We start from the raw sequence: 22,195 nt of genomic DNA, 5'->3' as shown, positions 1-22,195 counted from the left end.
ATGTCGGCCTACATCATCGACACGGCCTGTTTCCGGCTATTAGGAGCAATTCATATATTGGGCACTGCGTTTCGACTTTTTTATTAGACCACAGTAAAAAAATTCACTCACAGAAGTCCCTTTCTTTCATGGCTACAAACACGAAGAATTCTGTCGTAAGTAAAACGAATGCGCAAGCCAAAATGACGATGGGGCGAAGTCATAAGCATGGCCCTGTGGCCCAATGGATAAGGCATCTGACTACGAATCAGGGGATTCCAGGTTCGACTCCTGGCAGGGTCGCACTGTCGCATTTCGGCTGCATGGTCTACTGTGTAACGCGCGCGCACGTTCTGGCGTAATGCGTTGATAAACGGAATGTACGCAGACATATTGGAAAGTAATATCACGCACTTAGTATCGTCGCCTTTGTTAGCATTCATGTAAGTTACCATCCACTCGCTACAGTCGCTCTCCATCCTACGGCTAAATCAACAGCCGTGATTTTTACTATGTCGCCGTCCATCCGTACGCGGTGACAGTTGTAAGCTTTACAGTAACGTGACATGCTCCACAAGCAGTTACGGTGTGTGGACGATGCCTATCATGGCAACGCTTGTTCTTTATCGCTTCTCGGCCTAATGGCTAAGATCAAGTGTAGTATCTGTTCTTATCAGTTTAATATCTGGTAGGCCATTCTCTGAATGGTCAGTATATTAATCTGATTTTTGGCCTTGGGTCATGGAGGTGGATTCATTCACGCCGTGACCACGGGTTGCCTTGGTGTTGCACTATTACCGATGGCGGCCCACATAAGCAATAAAAGAATAATAGCAGTCCTCTTTCCGACGGCACTCTGCATAGTCTACGGCGGGAACAAAACGCGTACACTGGGGGAGAATACAGCCTATGCCCCGCGACACGGCAGTTTATAACACACTCAAGCCACAAGCATTAACAAACTTTGAAGGGTACCCTCATGCTACGGTGCAGTTCCAACTCATACTTACCTGACGGGGAAGTAAAGACTGATCAATGAGGGTTTTCTTCCAGAGTGAGGCTCTTGCATTGCACTACGCTTGGGCTGACCTCTGCGATTACTGCAAACGTCAGTAACTCGACCGTACAATTTCTGGTAGTGGGGGCCTGCGTCCGCGCTCGCCCCCTCCTTAAGTCAAAATGAATGAGCTTAGAAAAGTTGCGCGGCCAAATGTCGGTGGTGACTTAAACGCTAAGGTAAAACCTCGCTTGGCTGTTACGAAACGTGATTGCGATATAAGTCCTCGGAAGGCGGCGGAATTTTATTTTATTTGCCATTCCGTCAGGGTTATTGGATGATCGGCAATAGATCGAGTTTGTATGCATTTGAAAGCTCTTTTTTCTCGTACTATCACCTGAAAATGTCGTAGGAAAATGTCATAGGAAACACTTTCAACAACCGCCACGTTCCTTAATTGTTATAACAAGAAATATATCACAGCAAATGAAAATGAAAAGCCTACGACACCGGGAGTTCCCAGGCGGTCCCCCATCCAAGTACTATCCCGGCCCGACGATGCTTAACTTCCGTGATCAGACGAGAACGGGTGTGTTCATCGTGGTATGGCCGTAGACATTAGTAGGTGCAAATACGTGCAATTTATTTTGACGTTGTGATCAAATTTTTTTATTTAATTTCTTTGAGTTACTTAGGACAAGGCGTATGCATGGATTATCTATTAGACTTTAAGGTTATAGTTTTGTGAAAAAAACAATGTTTTTTTAAAGATGTGTGGCTATAAAAATAGCCGTTGTTTTCTGAGTGTAGCGGTTTACTTCTTCTGTCCTTTGTCGTTCTTCTTTGGGAGTAAGACAGCTTGAATGTTTGGCAAAACACCACCAGCTGCAATGGTTACACCGCTCAAAAGTTTGTTTAATTCTTCATCATTACGAACAGCCAATTGTAAATGTCTTGGAATAATCCTAGCTTTTTTGTTGTCTCTTGCTGCGTTACCAGCCAACTCCAATATCTCAGCAGATAAATATTCCAAGACGGCTGCTAAGTAAACTGGTGCTCCAGATCCAATTCGGTTAGCATAGTGCCCTCTACGAAGGAATCTATGCACTCTACCGACTGGAAATTGAAGTCCAGCTCTTGAGGATCTTGTCTTGGCTTTAGCCTTAGCTTTTCCACCTTTTCCACGTCCAGACATAACTGCGATTTGATTTGTAAGTTAATACAAAAACGTACGAATATTTAACGTAAGTGTTAACGAAATAAACTTTACTCGTTTTTTCATCATAAAAATAGGATCGAAATCATGTTTTTTTAACCAATCATAATTAAGTATTAAACAAAAGATTTTTTTTTTAACCAATTAAATTGCGTATCGGCGTTTTCGGATCGAATTCGATCCGATTTTTTTACTTATAAACAAAAAGTTTTGACTTGCAGTTTAATGCTTATTTACAAGTTAAGTAGCAAAAATTTTTAACCATGTCTGACGCAGCAGCTAAAGGAGGAAAACAGGCACCTAAAGTAGCCAAGAAAGGTGAAAAAAGAGCCGGCAAAAAAGGAGGAAAGATTGGTGGAACTGGTGAAAAGAAACGCAAGAGAAAGAGAAAGGAAAGTTATGCTATTTACATCTACAATGTTTTGAAACAAGTTCACCCAGATGTCGGAGTTTCAAGCAAAGCTATGAGCATCATGAACTCATTTGTCAACGACATCTTTGAGCGCATTGCTTCCGAAGCTTCGCGTTTGGCTCTTCAAAACAAAAAGTCGACCATCTCTTCTCGTGAAATTCAAACCGCAGTACGTCTTCTCTTGCCTGGAGAACTTGCAAAACACGCAGTCAGTGAAGGAACAAAAGCCGTCACAAAATACACAAGCAGCAAGTAAACCAACGTCTACCAAACACAAACGGTCTTTTTTAAGACCACACATCTTTAAAAAAACATTTACTTGGCGTCACTACAAGTTAACCGAAGTTAATAAAACTTCTAAATAATGTGCTTAAGAACACTAGCCTACATTTAAAATACTTCCCCATGTGTGTGTGGATTAGCTTCACTTTTCATACGTATTATTAGCTGTACTTGCAGAAAAGACAAGTACATTGATCCATGTTATTGCTTACATTTAACTTAACCCAGCTTTTCACGGAAACACTCCCAGGCAAATTAACCCTACAAAGTATTTCTAAATTTTTTTTGTGTCATATATGACATAGTATCGTATAGCAATAAATGTAACTGTGACAAGACTTTACACATTGTGTAATTTGGAAGCGTGCACAAAGTAATGTTTTAAAAGATTTGTGGCTATAAAAATAGCCGTTTTTGTTGAGCAATGACAACGCTTAACCTCCGAATCCGTAAAGAGTTCTTCCTTGACGTTTTAAGGCATAAACAACATCCATAGCGGTAACGGTCTTGCGTTTAGCGTGCTCTGTGTAGGTTACAGCATCACGAATAACATTCTCTAAGAAAACCTTCAGTACACCTCTGGTTTCCTCATAGATAAGGCCAGAGATACGTTTGACACCACCTCGTCGAGCAAGACGCCGAATAGCAGGTTTTGTGATTCCCTGAATGTTATCACGAAGAATTTTTCGGTGACGTTTAGCACCTCCTTTTCCCAATCCTTTACCTCCTTTTCCGCGTCCAGACATATTGATATAGTTGCGTACAGAACGAGTACAAAAACAACGTTTGAGTTAACAGAATTCAGACAGCTTTAAAAAGAGGCCATAAAATTACCTACTGCTCGTGGAAACACCCTAATTAACCAATAGAGTTGCGTCATTACAAAATGTTCCGAACATTTTGTACATTTTTTTAAGTAAAACTGTAGTTTTTTTAAAAATTCGTGGTCTTAATGTTTCAGTAAGGCAATAAATTTGGCATCGTTGGAATTCGCCAAACCTTCTGCTACTTACTAAAAAAAAAAAAAGTCAAAAGCTTTTGTGTATCAGAAGATACAGCCGTTTTCCCGTAGCCAAAAAACACAGATTTTATAAAAATGTTAAAGTAATGAGCGTAATGTCATTATGCAGCCAATCAGAAATTACTTTCTTAGCACCAATCAAATGGTTTGTTTTGAACCTTAGCTGTCAATCAATATGAGAAATAAAACTTTGGCGCGATAGTGCATTTTAGACCGTCTTGTGTATCCGTACTACATCGACTTCTTAAAATATGGCTCGTACAAAGCAAACTGCACGTAAATCTACTGGAGGAAAGGCTCCACGAAAACAACTCGCCACTAAAGCTGCGAGGAAAAGCGCACCAGCTACTGGAGGAGTGAAAAAACCACATCGTTACAGACCTGGTACAGTTGCTCTCAGAGAAATCAGAAGATACCAGAAGTCAACCGAGCTCTTGATCCGCAAGTTGCCTTTCCAGCGTCTTGTGCGAGAAATTGCTCAGGACTTCAAAACAGATCTGCGATTCCAGAGCACAGCCGTTATGGCTCTGCAAGAGGCTTCTGAAGCGTACCTTGTTGGCTTGTTCGAGGATACTAACTTGTGTGCCATTCACGCAAAACGAGTTACAATCATGCCTAAAGACATCCAGTTGGCAAGAAGAATTCGTGGGGAACGTGCCTAAGCATCTTACCAAACAAAAAACGGCTATTTTTATAGCCACACATCCATAAAAAATATTACGGCTAGCTTTTTATATCAAACTTTGTCCTGCTTTCTGTTTAAATTTTATGCTACATAAAAATTTTATGCTACATAAAGTTTGACAATGTTAAAAATATGAAGGGCAAGAAAAGTAAAAGCAAGAAAATAAGAAATTTAAAAACGAAAATACTTAAACTTAGGGAATCTAATCTTAAATTTACTCTTTTTTAACTGTTTAAGTGACTTAAACAAGTTTAACTTTGTACCAAGATAATGTTTTTTTGTAAATGTGTGGCTATAAAAATAGCCGTTTGTTAATGTAATAGCCAGATACACACAAATTATTTTTTTGCGGTCTTCTTTGCTGCCTTTTTGGGAGTCTTTTTGACCTTCTTTGCTGCAGGTTTTTTAGCAACAGGCTTCTTTGTGGGTTTCTTAGCTGCTGGTTTCTTAGCCGAGGCTTTCTTTGTGGCAGGCTTCTTTGCTGCTTTCTTTGGCGTGCTCTTCTTTGCTGGCTTCTTTTTTGGTGTACTTTTCTTTGCAGTAGGCTTCTTTGCCGTTGGCTTTTTTGCTGCGGCCTTTTTCTTAGGTTTTTCTTTTTTTACCTGACCTAGCTTGAATGATCCAGAAGCACCAGTGCCTTTAGTTTGAATCAAATCGCCTGATGTTACTCCTCGTTTAAGAGCCATTTTCAGATGATGATCTGAGTTTTCAGCAACTTTGTAATTTGCATGAATATATTTTGTAATAGCTTGGCGAGATGAACCACCGCGTTCCTTTAGGGTAGCGATAGCAGCCTTGATCATGTCCACATATTTAGGGTGATCAGCTGTCTTCTTTGCAGCAGGTTTCTTCTTGGGTGCGATTTTCTTTGGAGAAGCTGCTTCACTCATTTTTAATGTTTTCTTACAACAATCCAACGATAAACGATGCTTGTTATCACAGTAGAAGTATACTAAACATTACCGTGTAAATGAGATATAATTTAAGACGGTGCGAAGTATGCGGACGTAAAAGTACCACTCCCGGGAATTGATTTGGCGCGAAAACAGAAATGTGTGTTTCTGTACATCGTATAATGTCCGTTTTGGGTGCCGCGACTATGCGAAAGCATGTTAATTTTTATTTGTAGTACGACGCAATAGTCTGCAAGAGAAGCTGCTGGAGTTTGAGGTCTTCAGCATTACATCTAGTCTGTTAATTTGGGCTTCTTCCGCGCTCGTGTTAGGATTTTCATAAAGCGTTCTTTGGTTTGCGTTGCGTATGTCGGCCTACATCATCGACACGGCCTGTTTCCGGCTATTAGGAGCAATTCATATATTGGGCACTGCGTTTCGACTTTTTTATTAGACCACAGTAAAAAAATTCACTCACAGAAGTCCCTTTCTTTCATGGCTACAAACACGAAGAATTCTGTCGTAAGTAAAACGAATGCGCAAGCCAAAATGACGATGGGGCGAAGTCATAAGCATGGCCCTGTGGCCCAATGGATAAGGCATCTGACTACGAATCAGGGGATTCCAGGTTCGACTCCTGGCAGGGTCGCACTGTCGCATTTCGGCTGCATGGTCTACTGTGTAACGCGCGCGCACGTTCTGGCGTAATGCGTTGATAAACGGAATGTACGCAGACATATTGGAAAGTAATATCACGCACTTAGTATCGTCGCCTTTGTTAGCATTCATGTAAGTTACCATCCACTCGCTACAGTCGCTCTCCATCCTACGGCTAAATCAACAGCCGTGATTTTTACTATGTCGCCGTCCATCCGTACGCGGTGACAGTTGTAAGCTTTACAGTAACGTGACATGCTCCACAAGCAGTTACGGTGTGTGGACGATGCCTATCATGGCAACGCTTGTTCTTTATCGCTTCTCGGCCTAATGGCTAAGATCAAGTGTAGTATCTGTTCTTATCAGTTTAATATCTGGTAGGCCATTCTCTGAATGGTCAGTATATTAATCTGATTTTTGGCCTTGGGTCATGGAGGTGGATTCATTCACGCCGTGACCACGGGTTGCCTTGGTGTTGCACTATTACCGATGGCGGCCCACATAAGCAATAAAAGAATAATAGCAGTCCTCTTTCCGACGGCACTCTGCATAGTCTACGGCGGGAACAAAACGCGTACACTGGGGGAGAATACAGCCTATGCCCCGCGACACGGCAGTTTATAACACACTCAAGCCACAAGCATTAACAAACTTTGAAGGGTACCCTCATGCTACGGTGCAGTTCCAACTCATACTTACCTGACGGGGAAGTAAAGACTGATCAATGAGGGTTTTCTTCCAGAGTGAGGCTCTTGCATTGCACTACGCTTGGGCTGACCTCTGCGATTACTGCAAACGTCAGTAACTCGACCGTACAATTTCTGGTAGTGGGGGCCTGCGTCCGCGCTCGCCCCCTCCTTAAGTCAAAATGAATGAGCTTAGAAAAGTTGCGCGGCCAAATGTCGGTGGTGACTTAAACGCTAAGGTAAAACCTCGCTTGGCTGTTACGAAACGTGATTGCGATATAAGTCCTCGGAAGGCGGCGGAATTTTATTTTATTTGCCATTCCGTCAGGGTTATTGGATGATCGGCAATAGATCGAGTTTGTATGCATTTGAAAGCTCTTTTTTCTCGTACTATCACCTGAAAATGTCGTAGGAAAATGTCATAGGAAACACTTTCAACAACCGCCACGTTCCTTAATTGTTATAACAAGAAATATATCACAGCAAATGAAAATGAAAAGCCTACGACACCGGGAGTTCCCAGGCGGTCCCCCATCCAAGTACTATCCCGGCCCGACGATGCTTAACTTCCGTGATCAGACGAGAACGGGTGTGTTCATCGTGGTATGGCCGTAGACATTAGTAGGTGCAAATACGTGCAATTTATTTTGACGTTGTGATCAAATTTTTTTATTTAATTTCTTTGAGTTACTTAGGACAAGGCGTATGCATGGATTATCTATTAGACTTTAAGGTTATAGTTTTGTGAAAAAAACAATGTTTTTTTAAAGATGTGTGGCTATAAAAATAGCCGTTGTTTTCTGAGTGTAGCGGTTTACTTCTTCTGTCCTTTGTCGTTCTTCTTTGGGAGTAAGACAGCTTGAATGTTTGGCAAAACACCACCAGCTGCAATGGTTACACCGCTCAAAAGTTTGTTTAATTCTTCATCATTACGAACAGCCAATTGTAAATGTCTTGGAATAATCCTAGCTTTTTTGTTGTCTCTTGCTGCGTTACCAGCCAACTCCAATATCTCAGCAGATAAATATTCCAAGACGGCTGCTAAGTAAACTGGTGCTCCAGATCCAATTCGGTTAGCATAGTGCCCTCTACGAAGGAATCTATGCACTCTACCGACTGGAAATTGAAGTCCAGCTCTTGAGGATCTTGTCTTGGCTTTAGCCTTAGCTTTTCCACCTTTTCCACGTCCAGACATAACTGCGATTTGATTTGTAAGTTAATACAAAAACGTACGAATATTTAACGTAAGTGTTAACGAAATAAACTTTACTCGTTTTTTCATCATAAAAATAGGATCGAAATCATGTTTTTTTAACCAATCATAATTAAGTATTAAACAAAAGATTTTTTTTTTAACCAATTAAATTGCGTATCGGCGTTTTCGGATCGAATTCGATCCGATTTTTTTACTTATAAACAAAAAGTTTTGACTTGCAGTTTAATGCTTATTTACAAGTTAAGTAGCAAAAATTTTTAACCATGTCTGACGCAGCAGCTAAAGGAGGAAAACAGGCACCTAAAGTAGCCAAGAAAGGTGAAAAAAGAGCCGGCAAAAAAGGAGGAAAGATTGGTGGAACTGGTGAAAAGAAACGCAAGAGAAAGAGAAAGGAAAGTTATGCTATTTACATCTACAATGTTTTGAAACAAGTTCACCCAGATGTCGGAGTTTCAAGCAAAGCTATGAGCATCATGAACTCATTTGTCAACGACATCTTTGAGCGCATTGCTTCCGAAGCTTCGCGTTTGGCTCTTCAAAACAAAAAGTCGACCATCTCTTCTCGTGAAATTCAAACCGCAGTACGTCTTCTCTTGCCTGGAGAACTTGCAAAACACGCAGTCAGTGAAGGAACAAAAGCCGTCACAAAATACACAAGCAGCAAGTAAACCAACGTCTACCAAACACAAACGGTCTTTTTTAAGACCACACATCTTTAAAAAAACATTTACTTGGCGTCACTACAAGTTAACCGAAGTTAATAAAACTTCTAAATAATGTGCTTAAGAACACTAGCCTACATTTAAAATACTTCCCCATGTGTGTGTGGATTAGCTTCACTTTTCATACGTATTATTAGCTGTACTTGCAGAAAAGACAAGTACATTGATCCATGTTATTGCTTACATTTAACTTAACCCAGCTTTTCACGGAAACACTCCCAGGCAAATTAACCCTACAAAGTATTTCTAAATTTTTTTTGTGTCATATATGACATAGTATCGTATAGCAATAAATGTAACTGTGACAAGACTTTACACATTGTGTAATTTGGAAGCGTGCACAAAGTAATGTTTTAAAAGATTTGTGGCTATAAAAATAGCCGTTTTTGTTGAGCAATGACAACGCTTAACCTCCGAATCCGTAAAGAGTTCTTCCTTGACGTTTTAAGGCATAAACAACATCCATAGCGGTAACGGTCTTGCGTTTAGCGTGCTCTGTGTAGGTTACAGCATCACGAATAACATTCTCTAAGAAAACCTTCAGTACACCTCTGGTTTCCTCATAGATAAGGCCAGAGATACGTTTGACACCACCTCGTCGAGCAAGACGCCGAATAGCAGGTTTTGTGATTCCCTGAATGTTATCACGAAGAATTTTTCGGTGACGTTTAGCACCTCCTTTTCCCAATCCTTTACCTCCTTTTCCGCGTCCAGACATATTGATATAGTTGCGTACAGAACGAGTACAAAAACAACGTTTGAGTTAACAGAATTCAGACAGCTTTAAAAAGAGGCCATAAAATTACCTACTGCTCGTGGAAACACCCTAATTAACCAATAGAGTTGCGTCATTACAAAATGTTCCGAACATTTTGTACATTTTTTTAAGTAAAACTGTAGTTTTTTTAAAAATTCGTGGTCTTAATGTTTCAGTAAGGCAATAAATTTGGCATCGTTGGAATTCGCCAAACCTTCTGCTACTTACTAAAAAAAAAAAAAGTCAAAAGCTTTTGTGTATCAGAAGATACAGCCGTTTTCCCGTAGCCAAAAAACACAGATTTTATAAAAATGTTAAAGTAATGAGCGTAATGTCATTATGCAGCCAATCAGAAATTACTTTCTTAGCACCAATCAAATGGTTTGTTTTGAACCTTAGCTGTCAATCAATATGAGAAATAAAACTTTGGCGCGATAGTGCATTTTAGACCGTCTTGTGTATCCGTACTACATCGACTTCTTAAAATATGGCTCGTACAAAGCAAACTGCACGTAAATCTACTGGAGGAAAGGCTCCACGAAAACAACTCGCCACTAAAGCTGCGAGGAAAAGCGCACCAGCTACTGGAGGAGTGAAAAAACCACATCGTTACAGACCTGGTACAGTTGCTCTCAGAGAAATCAGAAGATACCAGAAGTCAACCGAGCTCTTGATCCGCAAGTTGCCTTTCCAGCGTCTTGTGCGAGAAATTGCTCAGGACTTCAAAACAGATCTGCGATTCCAGAGCACAGCCGTTATGGCTCTGCAAGAGGCTTCTGAAGCGTACCTTGTTGGCTTGTTCGAGGATACTAACTTGTGTGCCATTCACGCAAAACGAGTTACAATCATGCCTAAAGACATCCAGTTGGCAAGAAGAATTCGTGTGGGAACGTGCCTAAGCATCTTACCAAACAAAAAACGGCTATTTTTATAGCCACACATCCATAAAAAATATTACGGCTAGCTTTTTATATCAAACTTTGTCCTGCTTTCTGTTTAAATTTTATGCTACATAAAAATTTTATGCTACATAAAGTTTGACAATGTTAAAAATATGAAGGGCAAGAAAAGTAAAAGCAAGAAAATAAGAAATTTAAAAACGAAAATACTTAAACTTAGGGAATCTAATCTTAAATTTACTCTTTTTTAACTGTTTAAGTGACTTAAACAAGTTTAACTTTGTACCAAGATAATGTTTTTTTGTAAATGTGTGGCTATAAAAATAGCCGTTTGTTAATGTAATAGCCAGATACACACAAATTATTTTTTTGCGGTCTTCTTTGCTGCCTTTTTGGGAGTCTTTTTGACCTTCTTTGCTGCAGGTTTTTTAGCAACAGGCTTCTTTGTGGGTTTCTTAGCTGCTGGTTTCTTAGCCGAGGCTTTCTTTGTGGCAGGCTTCTTTGCTGCTTTCTTTGGCGTGCTCTTCTTTGCTGGCTTCTTTTTTGGTGTACTTTTCTTTGCAGTAGGCTTCTTTGCCGTTGGCTTTTTTGCTGCGGCCTTTTTCTTAGGTTTTTCTTTTTTTACCTGACCTAGCTTGAATGATCCAGAAGCACCAGTGCCTTTAGTTTGAATCAAATCGCCTGATGTTACTCCTCGTTTAAGAGCCATTTTCAGATGATGATCTGAGTTTTCAGCAACTTTGTAATTTGCATGAATATATTTTGTAATAGCTTGGCGAGATGAACCACCGCGTTCCTTTAGGGTAGCGATAGCAGCCTTGATCATGTCCACATATTTAGGGTGATCAGCTGTCTTCTTTGCAGCAGGTTTCTTCTTGGGTGCGATTTTCTTTGGAGAAGCTGCTTCACTCATTTTTAATGTTTTCTTACAACAATCCAACGATAAACGATGCTTGTTATCACAGTAGAAGTATACTAAACATTACCGTGTAAATGAGATATAATTTAAGACGGTGCGAAGTATGCGGACGTAAAAGTACCACTCCCGGGAATTGATTTGGCGCGAAAACAGAAATGTGTGTTTCTGTACATCGTATAATGTCCGTTTTGGGTGCCGCGACTATGCGAAAGCATGTTAATTTTTATTTGTAGTACGACGCAATAGTCTGCAAGAGAAGCTGCTGGAGTTTGAGGTCTTCAGCATTACATCTAGTCTGTTAATTTGGGCTTCTTCCGCGCTCGTGTTAGGATTTTCATAAAGCGTTCTTTGGTTTGCGTTGCGTATGTCGGCCTACATCATCGACACGGCCTGTTTCCGGCTATTAGGAGCAATTCATATATTGGGCACTGCGTTTCGACTTTTTTATTAGACCACAGTAAAAAAATTCACTCACAGAAGTCCCTTTCTTTCATGGCTACAAACACGAAGAATTCTGTCGTAAGTAAAACGAATGCGCAAGCCAAAATGACGATGGGGCGAAGTCATAAGCATGGCCCTGTGGCCCAATGGATAAGGCATCTGACTACGAATCAGGGGATTCCAGGTTCGACTCCTGGCAGGGTCGCACTGTCGCATTTCGGCTGCATGGTCTACTGTGTAACGCGCGCGCACGTTCTGGCGTAATGCGTTGATAAACGGAATGTACGCAGACATATTGGAAAGTAATATCACGCACTTAGTATCGTCGCCTTTGTTAGCATTCATGTAAGTTACCATCCACTCGCTACAGTCGCTCTCCATCCTACGGCTAAATCAACAGCCGTGATTTTTACTATGTCGCCGTCCATCCGTACGCGGTGACAGTTGTAAGCTTTACAGTAACGTGACATGCTCCACAAGCAGTTACGGTGTGTGGACGATGCCTATCATGGCAACGCTTGTTCTTTATCGCTTCTCGGCCTAATGGCTAAGATCAAGTGTAGTATCTGTTCTTATCAGTTTAATATCTGGTAGGCCATTCTCTGAATGGTCAGTATATTAATCTGATTTTTGGCCTTGGGTCATGGAGGTGGATTCATTCACGCCGTGACCACGGGTTGCCTTGGTGTTGCACTATTACCGATGGCGGCCCACATAAGCAATAAAAGAATAATAGCAGTCCTCTTTCCGACGGCACTCTGCATAGTCTACGGCGGGAACAAAACGCGTACACTGGGGGAGAATACAGCCTATGCCCCGCGACACGGCAGTTTATAACACACTCAAGCCACAAGCATTAACAAACTTTGAAGGGTACCCTCATGCTACGGTGCAGTTCCAACTCATACTTACCTGACGGGGAAGTAAAGACTGATCAATGAGGGTTTTCTTCCAGAGTGAGGCTCTTGCATTGCACTACGCTTGGGCTGACCTCTGCGATTACTGCAAACGTCAGTAACTCGACCGTACAATTTCTGGTAGTGGGGGCCTGCGTCCGCGCTCGCCCCCTCCTTAAGTCAAAATGAATGAGCTTAGAAAAGTTGCGCGGCCAAATGTCGGTGGTGACTTAAACGCTAAGGTAAAACCTCGCTTGGCTGTTACGAAACGTGATTGCGATATAAGTCCTCGGAAGGCGGCGGAATTTTATTTTATTTGCCATTCCGTCAGGGTTATTGGATGATCGGCAATAGATCGAGTTTGTATGCATTTGAAAGCTCTTTTTTCTCGTACTATCACCTGAAAATGTCGTAGGAAAATGTCATAGGAAACACTTTCAACAACCGCCACGTTCCTTAATTGTTATAACAAGAAATATATCACTGCAAATGAAAATGAAAAGCCTACGACACCGGGAGTTCCCAGGCGGTCCCCCATCCAAGTACTATCCCGGCCCGACGATGCTTAACTTCCGTGATCAGACGAGAACGGGTGTGTTCATCGTGGTATGGCCGTAGACATTAGTAGGTGCAAATACGTGCAATTTATTTTGACGTTGTGATCAAATTTTTTTATTTAATTTCTTTGAGTTACTTAGGACAAGGCGTATGCATGGATTATCTATTAGACTTTAAGGTTATAGTTTTGTGAAAAAAACAATGTTTTTTTAAAGATGTGTGGCTATAAAAATAGCCGTTGTTTTCTGAGTGTAGCGGTTTACTTCTTCTGTCCTTTGTCGTTCTTCTTTGGGAGTAAGACAGCTTGAATGTTTGGCAAAACACCACCAGCTGCAATGGTTACACCGCTCAAAAGTTTGTTTAATTCTTCATCATTACGAACAGCCAATTGTAAATGTCTTGGAATAATCCTAGCTTTTTTGTTGTCTCTTGCTGCGTTACCAGCCAACTCCAATATCTCAGCAGATAAATATTCCAAGACGGCTGCTAAGTAAACTGGTGCTCCAGATCCAATTCGGTTAGCATAGTGCCCTCTACGAAGGAATCTATGCACTCTACCGACTGGAAATTGAAGTCCAGCTCTTGAGGATCTTGTCTTGGCTTTAGCCTTAGCTTTTCCACCTTTTCCACGTCCAGACATAACTGCGATTTGATTTGTAAGTTAATACAAAAACGTACGAATATTTAACGTAAGTGTTAACGAAATAAACTTTACTCGTTTTTTCATCATAAAAATAGGATCGAAATCATGTTTTTTTAACCAATCATAATTAAGTATTAAACAAAAGATTTTTTTTTTAACCAATTAAATTGCGTATCGGCGTTTTCGGATCGAATTCGATCCGATTTTTTTACTTATAAACAAAAAGTTTTGACTTGCAGTTTAATGCTTATTTACAAGTTAAGTAGCAAAAATTTTTAACCATGTCTGACGCAGCAGCTAAAGGAGGAAAACAGGCACCTAAAGTAGCCAAGAAAGGTGAAAAAAGAGCCGGCAAAAAAGGAGGAAAGATTGGTGGAACTGGTGAAAAGAAACGCAAGAGAAAGAGAAAGGAAAGTTATGCTATTTACATCTACAATGTTTTGAAACAAGTTCACCCAGATGTCGGAGTTTCAAGCAAAGCTATGAGCATCATGAACTCATTTGTCAACGACATCTTTGAGCGCATTGCTTCCGAAGCTTCGCGTTTGGCTCTTCAAAACAAAAAGTCGACCATCTCTTCTCGTGAAATTCAAACCGCAGTACGTCTTCTCTTGCCTGGAGAACTTGCAAAACACGCAGTCAGTGAAGGAACAAAAGCCGTCACAAAATACACAAGCAGCAAGTAAACCAACGTCTACCAAACACAAACGGTCTTTTTTAAGACCACACATCTTTAAAAAAACATTTACTTGGCGTCACTACAAGTTAACCGAAGTTAATAAAACTTCTAAATAATGTGCTTAAGAACACTAGCCTACATTTAAAATACTTCCCCATGTGTGTGTGGATTAGCTTCACTTTTCATACGTATTATTAGCTGTACTTGCAGAAAAGACAAGTACATTGATCCATGTTATTGCTTACATTTAACTTAACCCAGCTTTTCACGGAAACACTCCCAGGCAAATTAACCCTACAAAGTATTTCTAAATTTTTTTTGTGTCATATATGACATAGTATCGTATAGCAATAAATGTAACTGTGACAAGACTTTACACATTGTGTAATTTGGAAGCGTGCACAAAGTAATGTTTTAAAAGATTTGTGGCTATAAAAATAGCCGTTTTTGTTGAGCAATGACAACGCTTAACCTCCGAATCCGTAAAGAGTTCTTCCTTGACGTTTTAAGGCATAAACAACATCCATAGCGGTAACGGTCTTGCGTTTAGCGTGCTCTGTGTAGGTTACAGCATCACGAATAACATTCTCTAAGAAAACCTTCAGTACACCTCTGGTTTCCTCATAGATAAGGCCAGAGATACGTTTGACACCACCTCGTCGAGCAAGACGCCGAATAGCAGGTTTTGTGATTCCCTGAATGTTATCACGAAGAATTTTTCGGTGACGTTTAGCACCTCCTTTTCCCAATCCTTTACCTCCTTTTCCGCGTCCAGACATATTGATATAGTTGCGTACAGAACGAGTACAAAAACAACGTTTGAGTTAACAGAATTCAGACAGCTTTAAAAAGAGGCCATAAAATTACCTACTGCTCGTGGAAACACCCTAATTAACCAATAGAGTTGCGTCATTACAAAATGTTCCGAACATTTTGTACATTTTTTTAAGTAAAACTGTAGTTTTTTTAAAAATTCGTGGTCTTAATGTTTCAGTAAGGCAATAAATTTGGCATCGTTGGAATTCGCCAAACCTTCTGCTACTTACTAAAAAAAAAAAAAGTCAAAAGCTTTTGTGTATCAGAAGATACAGCCGTTTTCCCGTAGCCAAAAAACACAGATTTTATAAAAATGTTAAAGTAATGAGCGTAATGTCATTATGCAGCCAATCAGAAATTACTTTCTTAGCACCAATCAAATGGTTTGTTTTGAACCTTAGCTGTCAATCAATATGAGAAATAAAACTTTGGCGCGATAGTGCATTTTAGACCGTCTTGTGTATCCGTACTACATCGACTTCTTAAAATATGGCTCGTACAAAGCAAACTGCACGTAAATCTACTGGAGGAAAGGCTCCACGAAAACAACTCGCCACTAAAGCTGCGAGGAAAAGCGCACCAGCTACTGGAGGAGTGAAAAAACCACATCGTTACAGACCTGGTACAGTTGCTCTCAGAGAAATCAGAAGATACCAGAAGTCAACCGAGCTCTTGATCCGCAAGTTGCCTTTCCAGCGTCTTGTGCGAGAAATTGCTCAGGACTTCAAAACAGATCTGCGATTCCAGAGCACAGCCGTTATGGCTCTGCAAGAGGCTTCTGAAGCGTACCTTGTTGGCTTGTTCGAGGATACTAACTTGTGTGCCATTCACGCAAAACGAGTTACAATCATGCCTAAAGACATCCAGTTGGCAAGAAGAATTCGTGGGGAACGTGCCTAAGCATCTTACCAAACAAAAAACGGCTATTTTTATAGCCACACATCCATAAAAAATATTACGGCTAGCTTTTTATATCAAACTTTGTCCTGCTTTCTGTTTAAATTTTATGCTACATAAAAATTTTATGCTACATAAAGTTTGACAATGTTAAAAATATGAAGGGCAAGAAAAGTAAAAGCAAGAAAATAAGAAATTTAAAAACGAAAATACTTAAACTTAGGGAATCTAATCTTAAATTTACTCTTTTTTAACTGTTTAAGTGACTTAAACAAGTTTAACTTTGTACCAAGATAATGTTTTTTTGTAAATGTGTGGCTATAAAAATAGCCGTTTGTTAATGTAATAGCCAGATACACACAAATTATTTTTTTGCGGTCTTCTTTGCTGCCTTTTTGGGAGTCTTTTTGACCTTCTTTGCTGCAGGTTTTTTAGCAACAGGCTTCTTTGTGGGTTTCTTAGCTGCTGGTTTCTTAGCCGAGGCTTTCTTTGTGGCAGGCTTCTTTGCTGCTTTCTTTGGCGTGCTCTTCTTTGCTGGCTTCTTTTTTGGTGTACTTTTCTTTGCAGTAGGCTTCTTTGCCGTTGGCTTTTTTGCTGCGGCCTTTTTCTTAGGTTTTTCTTTTTTTACCTGACCTAGCTTGAATGATCCAGAAGCACCAGTGCCTTTAGTTTGAATCAAATCGCCTGATGTTACTCCTCGTTTAAGAGCCATTTTCAGATGATGATCTGAGTTTTCAGCAACTTTGTAATTTGCATGAATATATTTTGTAATAGCTTGGCGAGATGAACCACCGCGTTCCTTTAGGGTAGCGATAGCAGCCTTGATCATGTCCACATATTTAGGGTGATCAGCTGTCTTCTTTGCAGCAGGTTTCTTCTTGGGTGCGATTTTCTTTGGAGAAGCTGCTTCACTCATTTTTAATGTTTTCTTACAACAATCCAACGATAAACGATGCTTGTTATCACAGTAGAAGTATACTAAACATTACCGTGTAAATGAGATATAATTTAAGACGGTGCGAAGTATGCGGACGTAAAAGTACCACTCCCGGGAATTGATTTGGCGCGAAAACAGAAATGTGTGTTTCTGTACATCGTATAATGTCCGTTTTGGGTGCCGCGACTATGCGAAAGCATGTTAATTTTTATTTGTAGTACGACGCAATAGTCTGCAAGAGAAGCTGCTGGAGTTTGAGGTCTTCAGCATTACATCTAGTCTGTTAATTTGGGCTTCTTCCGCGCTCGTGTTAGGATTTTCATAAAGCGTTCTTTGGTTTGCGTTGCGTATGTCGGCCTACATCATCGACACGGCCTGTTTCCGGCTATTAGGAGCAATTCATATATTGGGCACTGCGTTTCGACTTTTTTATTAGACCACAGTAAAAAAATTCACTCACAGAAGTCCCTTTCTTTCATGGCTACAAACACGAAGAATTCTGTCGTAAGTAAAACGAATGCGCAAGCCAAAATGACGATGGGGCGAAGTCATAAGCATGGCCCTGTGGCCCAATGGATAAGGCATCTGACTACGAATCAGGGGATTCCAGGTTCGACTCCTGGCAGGGTCGCACTGTCGCATTTCGGCTGCATGGTCTACTGTGTAACGCGCGCGCACGTTCTGGCGTAATGCGTTGATAAACGGAATGTACGCAGACATATTGGAAAGTAATATCACGCACTTAGTATCGTCGCCTTTGTTAGCATTCATGTAAGTTACCATCCACTCGCTACAGTCGCTCTCCATCCTACGGCTAAATCAACAGCCGTGATTTTTACTATGTCGCCGTCCATCCGTACGCGGTGACAGTTGTAAGCTTTACAGTAACGTGACATGCTCCACAAGCAGTTACGGTGTGTGGACGATGCCTATCATGGCAACGCTTGTTCTTTATCGCTTCTCGGCCTAATGGCTAAGATCAAGTGTAGTATCTGTTCTTATCAGTTTAATATCTGGTAGGCCATTCTCTGAATGGTCAGTATATTAATCTGATTTTTGGCCTTGGGTCATGGAGGTGGATTCATTCACGCCGTGACCACGGGTTGCCTTGGTGTTGCACTATTACCGATGGCGGCCCACATAAGCAATAAAAGAATAATAGCAGTCCTCTTTCCGACGGCACTCTGCATAGTCTACGGCGGGAACAAAACGCGTACACTGGGGGAGAATACAGCCTATGCCCCGCGACACGGCAGTTTATAACACACTCAAGCCACAAGCATTAACAAACTTTGAAGGGTACCCTCATGCTACGGTGCAGTTCCAACTCATACTTACCTGACGGGGAAGTAAAGACTGATCAATGAGGGTTTTCTTCCAGAGTGAGGCTCTTGCATTGCACTACGCTTGGGCTGACCTCTGCGATTACTGCAAACGTCAGTAACTCGACCGTACAATTTCTGGTAGTGGGGGCCTGCGTCCGCGCTCGCCCCCTCCTTAAGTCAAAATGAATGAGCTTAGAAAAGTTGCGCGGCCAAATGTCGGTGGTGACTTAAACGCTAAGGTAAAACCTCGCTTGGCTGTTACGAAACGTGATTGCGATATAAGTCCTCGGAAGGCGGCGGAATTTTATTTTATTTGCCATTCCGTCAGGGTTATTGGATGATCGGCAATAGATCGAGTTTGTATGCATTTGAAAGCTCTTTTTTCTCGTACTATCACCTGAAAATGTCGTAGGAAAATGTCATAGGAAACACTTTCAACAACCGCCACGTTCCTTAATTGTTATAACAAGAAATATATCACAGCAAATGAAAATGAAAAGCCTACGACACCGGGAGTTCCCAGGCGGTCCCCCATCCAAGTACTATCCCGGCCCGACGATGCTTAACTTCCGTGATCAGACGAGAACGGGTGTGTTCATCGTGGTATGGCCGTAGACATTAGTAGGTGCAAATACGTGCAATTTATTTTGACGTTGTGATCAAATTTTTTTATTTAATTTCTTTGAGTTACTTAGGACAAGGCGTATGCATGGATTATCTATTAGACTTTAAGGTTATAGTTTTGTGAAAAAAACAATGTTTTTTTAAAGATGTGTGGCTATAAAAATAGCCGTTGTTTTCTGAGTGTAGCGGTTTACTTCTTCTGTCCTTTGTCGTTCTTCTTTGGGAGTAAGACAGCTTGAATGTTTGGCAAAACACCACCAGCTGCAATGGTTACACCGCTCAAAAGTTTGTTTAATTCTTCATCATTACGAACAGCCAATTGTAAATGTCTTGGAATAATCCTAGCTTTTTTGTTGTCTCTTGCTGCGTTACCAGCCAACTCCAATATCTCAGCAGATAAATATTCCAAGACGGCTGCTAAGTAAACTGGTGCTCCAGATCCAATTCGGTTAGCATAGTGCCCTCTACGAAGGAATCTATGCACTCTACCGACTGGAAATTGAAGTCCAGCTCTTGAGGATCTTGTCTTGGCTTTAGCCTTAGCTTTTCCACCTTTTCCACGTCCAGACATAACTGCGATTTGATTTGTAAGTTAATACAAAAACGTACGAATATTTAACGTAAGTGTTAACGAAATAAACTTTACTCGTTTTTTCATCATAAAAATAGGATCGAAATCATGTTTTTTTAACCAATCATAATTAAGTATTAAACAAAAGATTTTTTTTTTAACCAATTAAATTGCGTATCGGCGTTTTCGGATCGAATTCGATCCGATTTTTTTACTTATAAACAAAAAGTTTTGACTTGCAGTTTAATGCTTATTTACAAGTTAAGTAGCAAAAATTTTTAACCATGTCTGACGCAGCAGCTAAAGGAGGAAAACAGGCACCTAAAGTAGCCAAGAAAGGTGAAAAAAGAGCCGGCAAAAAAGGAGGAAAGATTGGTGGAACTGGTGAAAAGAAACGCAAGAGAAAGAGAAAGGAAAGTTATGCTATTTACATCTACAATGTTTTGAAACAAGTTCACCCAGATGTCGGAGTTTCAAGCAAAGCTATGAGCATCATGAACTCATTTGTCAACGACATCTTTGAGCGCATTGCTTCCGAAGCTTCGCGTTTGGCTCTTCAAAACAAAAAGTCGACCATCTCTTCTCGTGAAATTCAAACCGCAGTACGTCTTCTCTTGCCTGGAGAACTTGCAAAACACGCAGTCAGTGAAGGAACAAAAGCCGTCACAAAATACACAAGCAGCAAGTAAACCAACGTCTACCAAACACAAACGGTCTTTTTTAAGACCACACATCTTTAAAAAAACATTTACTTGGCGTCACTACAAGTTAACCGAAGTTAATAAAACTTCTAAATAATGTGCTTAAGAACACTAGCCTACATTTAAAATACTTCCCCATGTGTGTGTGGATTAGCTTCACTTTTCATACGTATTATTAGCTGTACTTGCAGAAAAGACAAGTACATTGATCCATGTTATTGCTTACATTTAACTTAACCCAGCTTTTCACGGAAACACTCCCAGGCAAATTAACCCTACAAAGTATTTCTAAATTTTTTTTGTGTCATATATGACATAGTATCGTATAGCAATAAATGTAACTGTGACAAGACTTTACACATTGTGTAATTTGGAAGCGTGCACAAAGTAATGTTTTAAAAGATTTGTGGCTATAAAAATAGCCGTTTTTGTTGAGCAATGACAACGCTTAACCTCCGAATCCGTAAAGAGTTCTTCCTTGACGTTTTAAGGCATAAACAACATCCATAGCGGTAACGGTCTTGCGTTTAGCGTGCTCTGTGTAGGTTACAGCATCACGAATAACATTCTCTAAGAAAACCTTCAGTACACCTCTGGTTTCCTCATAGATAAGGCCAGAGATACGTTTGACACCACCTCGTCGAGCAAGACGCCGAATAGCAGGTTTTGTGATTCCCTGAATGTTATCACGAAGAATTTTTCGGTGACGTTTAGCACCTCCTTTTCCCAATCCTTTACCTCCTTTTCCGCGTCCAGACATATTGATATAGTTGCGTACAGAACGAGTACAAAAACAACGTTTGAGTTAACAGAATTCAGACAGCTTTAAAAAGAGGCCATAAAATTACCTACTGCTCGTGGAAACACCCTAATTAACCAATAGAGTTGCGTCATTACAAAATGTTCCGAACATTTTGTACATTTTTTTAAGTAAAACTGTAGTTTTTTTAAAAATTCGTGGTCTTAATGTTTCAGTAAGGCAATAAATTTGGCATCGTTGGAATTCGCCAAACCTTCTGCTACTTACTAAAAAAAAAAAAAGTCAAAAGCTTTTGTGTATCAGAAGATACAGCCGTTTTCCCGTAGCCAAAAAACACAGATTTTATAAAAATGTTAAAGTAATGAGCGTAATGTCATTATGCAGCCAATCAGAAATTACTTTCTTAGCACCAATCAAATGGTTTGTTTTGAACCTTAGCTGTCAATCAATATGAGAAATAAAACTTTGGCGCGATAGTGCATTTTAGACCGTCTTGTGTATCCGTACTACATCGACTTCTTAAAATATGGCTCGTACAAAGCAAACTGCACGTAAATCTACTGGAGGAAAGGCTCCACGAAAACAACTCGCCACTAAAGCTGCGAGGAAAAGCGCACCAGCTACTGGAGGAGTGAAAAAACCACATCGTTACAGACCTGGTACAGTTGCTCTCAGAGAAATCAGAAGATACCAGAAGTCAACCGAGCTCTTGATCCGCAAGTTGCCTTTCCAGCGTCTTGTGCGAGAAATTGCTCAGGACTTCAAAACAGATCTGCGATTCCAGAGCACAGCCGTTATGGCTCTGCAAGAGGCTTCTGAAGCGTACCTTGTTGGCTTGTTCGAGGATACTAACTTGTGTGCCATTCACGCAAAACGAGTTACAATCATGCCTAAAGACATCCAGTTGGCAAGAAGAATTCGTGGGGAACGTGCCTAAGCATCTTACCAAACAAAAAACGGCTATTTTTATAGCCACACATCCATAAAAAATATTACGGCTAGCTTT

At 40.5% G+C, this 22,195-nt stretch overlaps 5 protein-coding genes and 15 non-coding genes across 20 annotated transcripts in view; 15 read left to right on the top strand and 5 right to left on the bottom strand.

Moving 5' to 3' along the window:
* Positions 1 to 22,195, bottom strand: part of LOC130656728 (histone H1-delta-like) — a 76,166-nt gene that overhangs the window by 50,091 nt on the left and 3,880 nt on the right. The gene's annotated exons all lie outside the window — the stretch shown is intronic.
* LOC130660991 (U2 spliceosomal RNA) lies at positions 605 to 796 on the top strand. Its single transcript, XR_008988187.1, has one exon. It is a non-coding gene; the product is annotated as a U2 spliceosomal RNA (small nuclear RNA).
* LOC130659942 (U1 spliceosomal RNA) lies at positions 982 to 1,146 on the top strand. The gene has a single exon (XR_008987146.1). It is a non-coding gene; the product is annotated as a U1 spliceosomal RNA (small nuclear RNA).
* On the bottom strand, positions 1,475 to 1,593 carry LOC130661677 (5S ribosomal RNA). Its single transcript, XR_008988855.1, has one exon. It is a non-coding gene; the product is annotated as a 5S ribosomal RNA (ribosomal RNA).
* On the top strand, positions 2,315 to 3,005 carry LOC130656733 (histone H2B, gonadal-like). The gene has a single exon (XM_057459646.1). The coding sequence runs from the start codon at positions 2,456 to 2,458 to the stop codon at positions 2,858 to 2,860; it is 405 nt and encodes a 134-aa protein (XP_057315629.1). The 5' UTR covers positions 2,315 to 2,455; the 3' UTR covers positions 2,861 to 3,005.
* Positions 6,062 to 6,134, top strand: Trnar-acg (transfer RNA arginine (anticodon ACG)). Its single transcript has one exon. It is a non-coding gene; the product is annotated as a tRNA-Arg (tRNA).
* LOC130660990 (U2 spliceosomal RNA) lies at positions 6,457 to 6,648 on the top strand. The gene has a single exon (XR_008988186.1). It is a non-coding gene; the product is annotated as a U2 spliceosomal RNA (small nuclear RNA).
* Positions 6,834 to 6,998, top strand: LOC130659941 (U1 spliceosomal RNA). Its single transcript, XR_008987145.1, has one exon. It is a non-coding gene; the product is annotated as a U1 spliceosomal RNA (small nuclear RNA).
* LOC130661676 (5S ribosomal RNA) lies at positions 7,327 to 7,445 on the bottom strand. The gene has a single exon (XR_008988854.1). It is a non-coding gene; the product is annotated as a 5S ribosomal RNA (ribosomal RNA).
* LOC130656735 (histone H2B, gonadal-like) lies at positions 8,167 to 8,857 on the top strand. The gene has a single exon (XM_057459648.1). It carries the CDS (start codon positions 8,308 to 8,310, stop codon positions 8,710 to 8,712), a length of 405 nt encoding a protein of 134 aa, XP_057315631.1. The 5' UTR covers positions 8,167 to 8,307; the 3' UTR covers positions 8,713 to 8,857.
* Trnar-acg (transfer RNA arginine (anticodon ACG)) lies at positions 11,915 to 11,987 on the top strand. Its single transcript has one exon. It is a non-coding gene; the product is annotated as a tRNA-Arg (tRNA).
* Positions 12,310 to 12,501, top strand: LOC130660989 (U2 spliceosomal RNA). The gene has a single exon (XR_008988184.1). It is a non-coding gene; the product is annotated as a U2 spliceosomal RNA (small nuclear RNA).
* Positions 12,687 to 12,851, top strand: LOC130659939 (U1 spliceosomal RNA). The gene has a single exon (XR_008987143.1). It is a non-coding gene; the product is annotated as a U1 spliceosomal RNA (small nuclear RNA).
* Positions 13,180 to 13,298, bottom strand: LOC130661675 (5S ribosomal RNA). Its single transcript, XR_008988852.1, has one exon. It is a non-coding gene; the product is annotated as a 5S ribosomal RNA (ribosomal RNA).
* Positions 14,020 to 14,710, top strand: LOC130656734 (histone H2B, gonadal-like). Its single transcript, XM_057459647.1, has one exon. The coding sequence runs from the start codon at positions 14,161 to 14,163 to the stop codon at positions 14,563 to 14,565; it is 405 nt and encodes a 134-aa protein (XP_057315630.1). The 5' UTR covers positions 14,020 to 14,160; the 3' UTR covers positions 14,566 to 14,710.
* On the top strand, positions 17,767 to 17,839 carry Trnar-acg (transfer RNA arginine (anticodon ACG)). Its single transcript has one exon. It is a non-coding gene; the product is annotated as a tRNA-Arg (tRNA).
* Positions 18,162 to 18,353, top strand: LOC130660987 (U2 spliceosomal RNA). Its single transcript, XR_008988182.1, has one exon. It is a non-coding gene; the product is annotated as a U2 spliceosomal RNA (small nuclear RNA).
* On the top strand, positions 18,539 to 18,703 carry LOC130659938 (U1 spliceosomal RNA). The gene has a single exon (XR_008987142.1). It is a non-coding gene; the product is annotated as a U1 spliceosomal RNA (small nuclear RNA).
* Positions 19,032 to 19,150, bottom strand: LOC130661673 (5S ribosomal RNA). The gene has a single exon (XR_008988850.1). It is a non-coding gene; the product is annotated as a 5S ribosomal RNA (ribosomal RNA).
* Positions 19,867 to 20,562, top strand: LOC130656729 (histone H2B, gonadal-like). Its single transcript, XM_057459643.1, has one exon. The coding sequence runs from the start codon at positions 20,013 to 20,015 to the stop codon at positions 20,415 to 20,417; it is 405 nt and encodes a 134-aa protein (XP_057315626.1). The 5' UTR covers positions 19,867 to 20,012; the 3' UTR covers positions 20,418 to 20,562.

Source organism: Hydractinia symbiolongicarpus, chromosome 9 (assembly GCF_029227915.1).
Source record: "Hydractinia symbiolongicarpus strain clone_291-10 chromosome 9, HSymV2.1, whole genome shotgun sequence".
Lineage (NCBI taxonomy): Eukaryota > Metazoa > Cnidaria > Hydrozoa > Anthoathecata > Hydractiniidae > Hydractinia > Hydractinia symbiolongicarpus.
This window is presented reverse-complemented; position numbering and strand designations above follow the sequence as displayed.

What these genes read in the sequence shown, in the direction of transcription:
- LOC130656735 (XM_057459648.1), top strand. Translation starts at nt 8,308, where the DNA reads ATGTCTGACGCAGCAGCTAAAGGAGGAAAACAGGCACCTAAAGTAGCC.
- LOC130656729 (XM_057459643.1), top strand. Translation starts at nt 20,013, where the DNA reads ATGTCTGACGCAGCAGCTAAAGGAGGAAAACAGGCACCTAAAGTAGCC.
- LOC130656734 (XM_057459647.1), top strand. Translation starts at nt 14,161, where the DNA reads ATGTCTGACGCAGCAGCTAAAGGAGGAAAACAGGCACCTAAAGTAGCC.
- LOC130656733 (XM_057459646.1), top strand. Translation starts at nt 2,456, where the DNA reads ATGTCTGACGCAGCAGCTAAAGGAGGAAAACAGGCACCTAAAGTAGCC.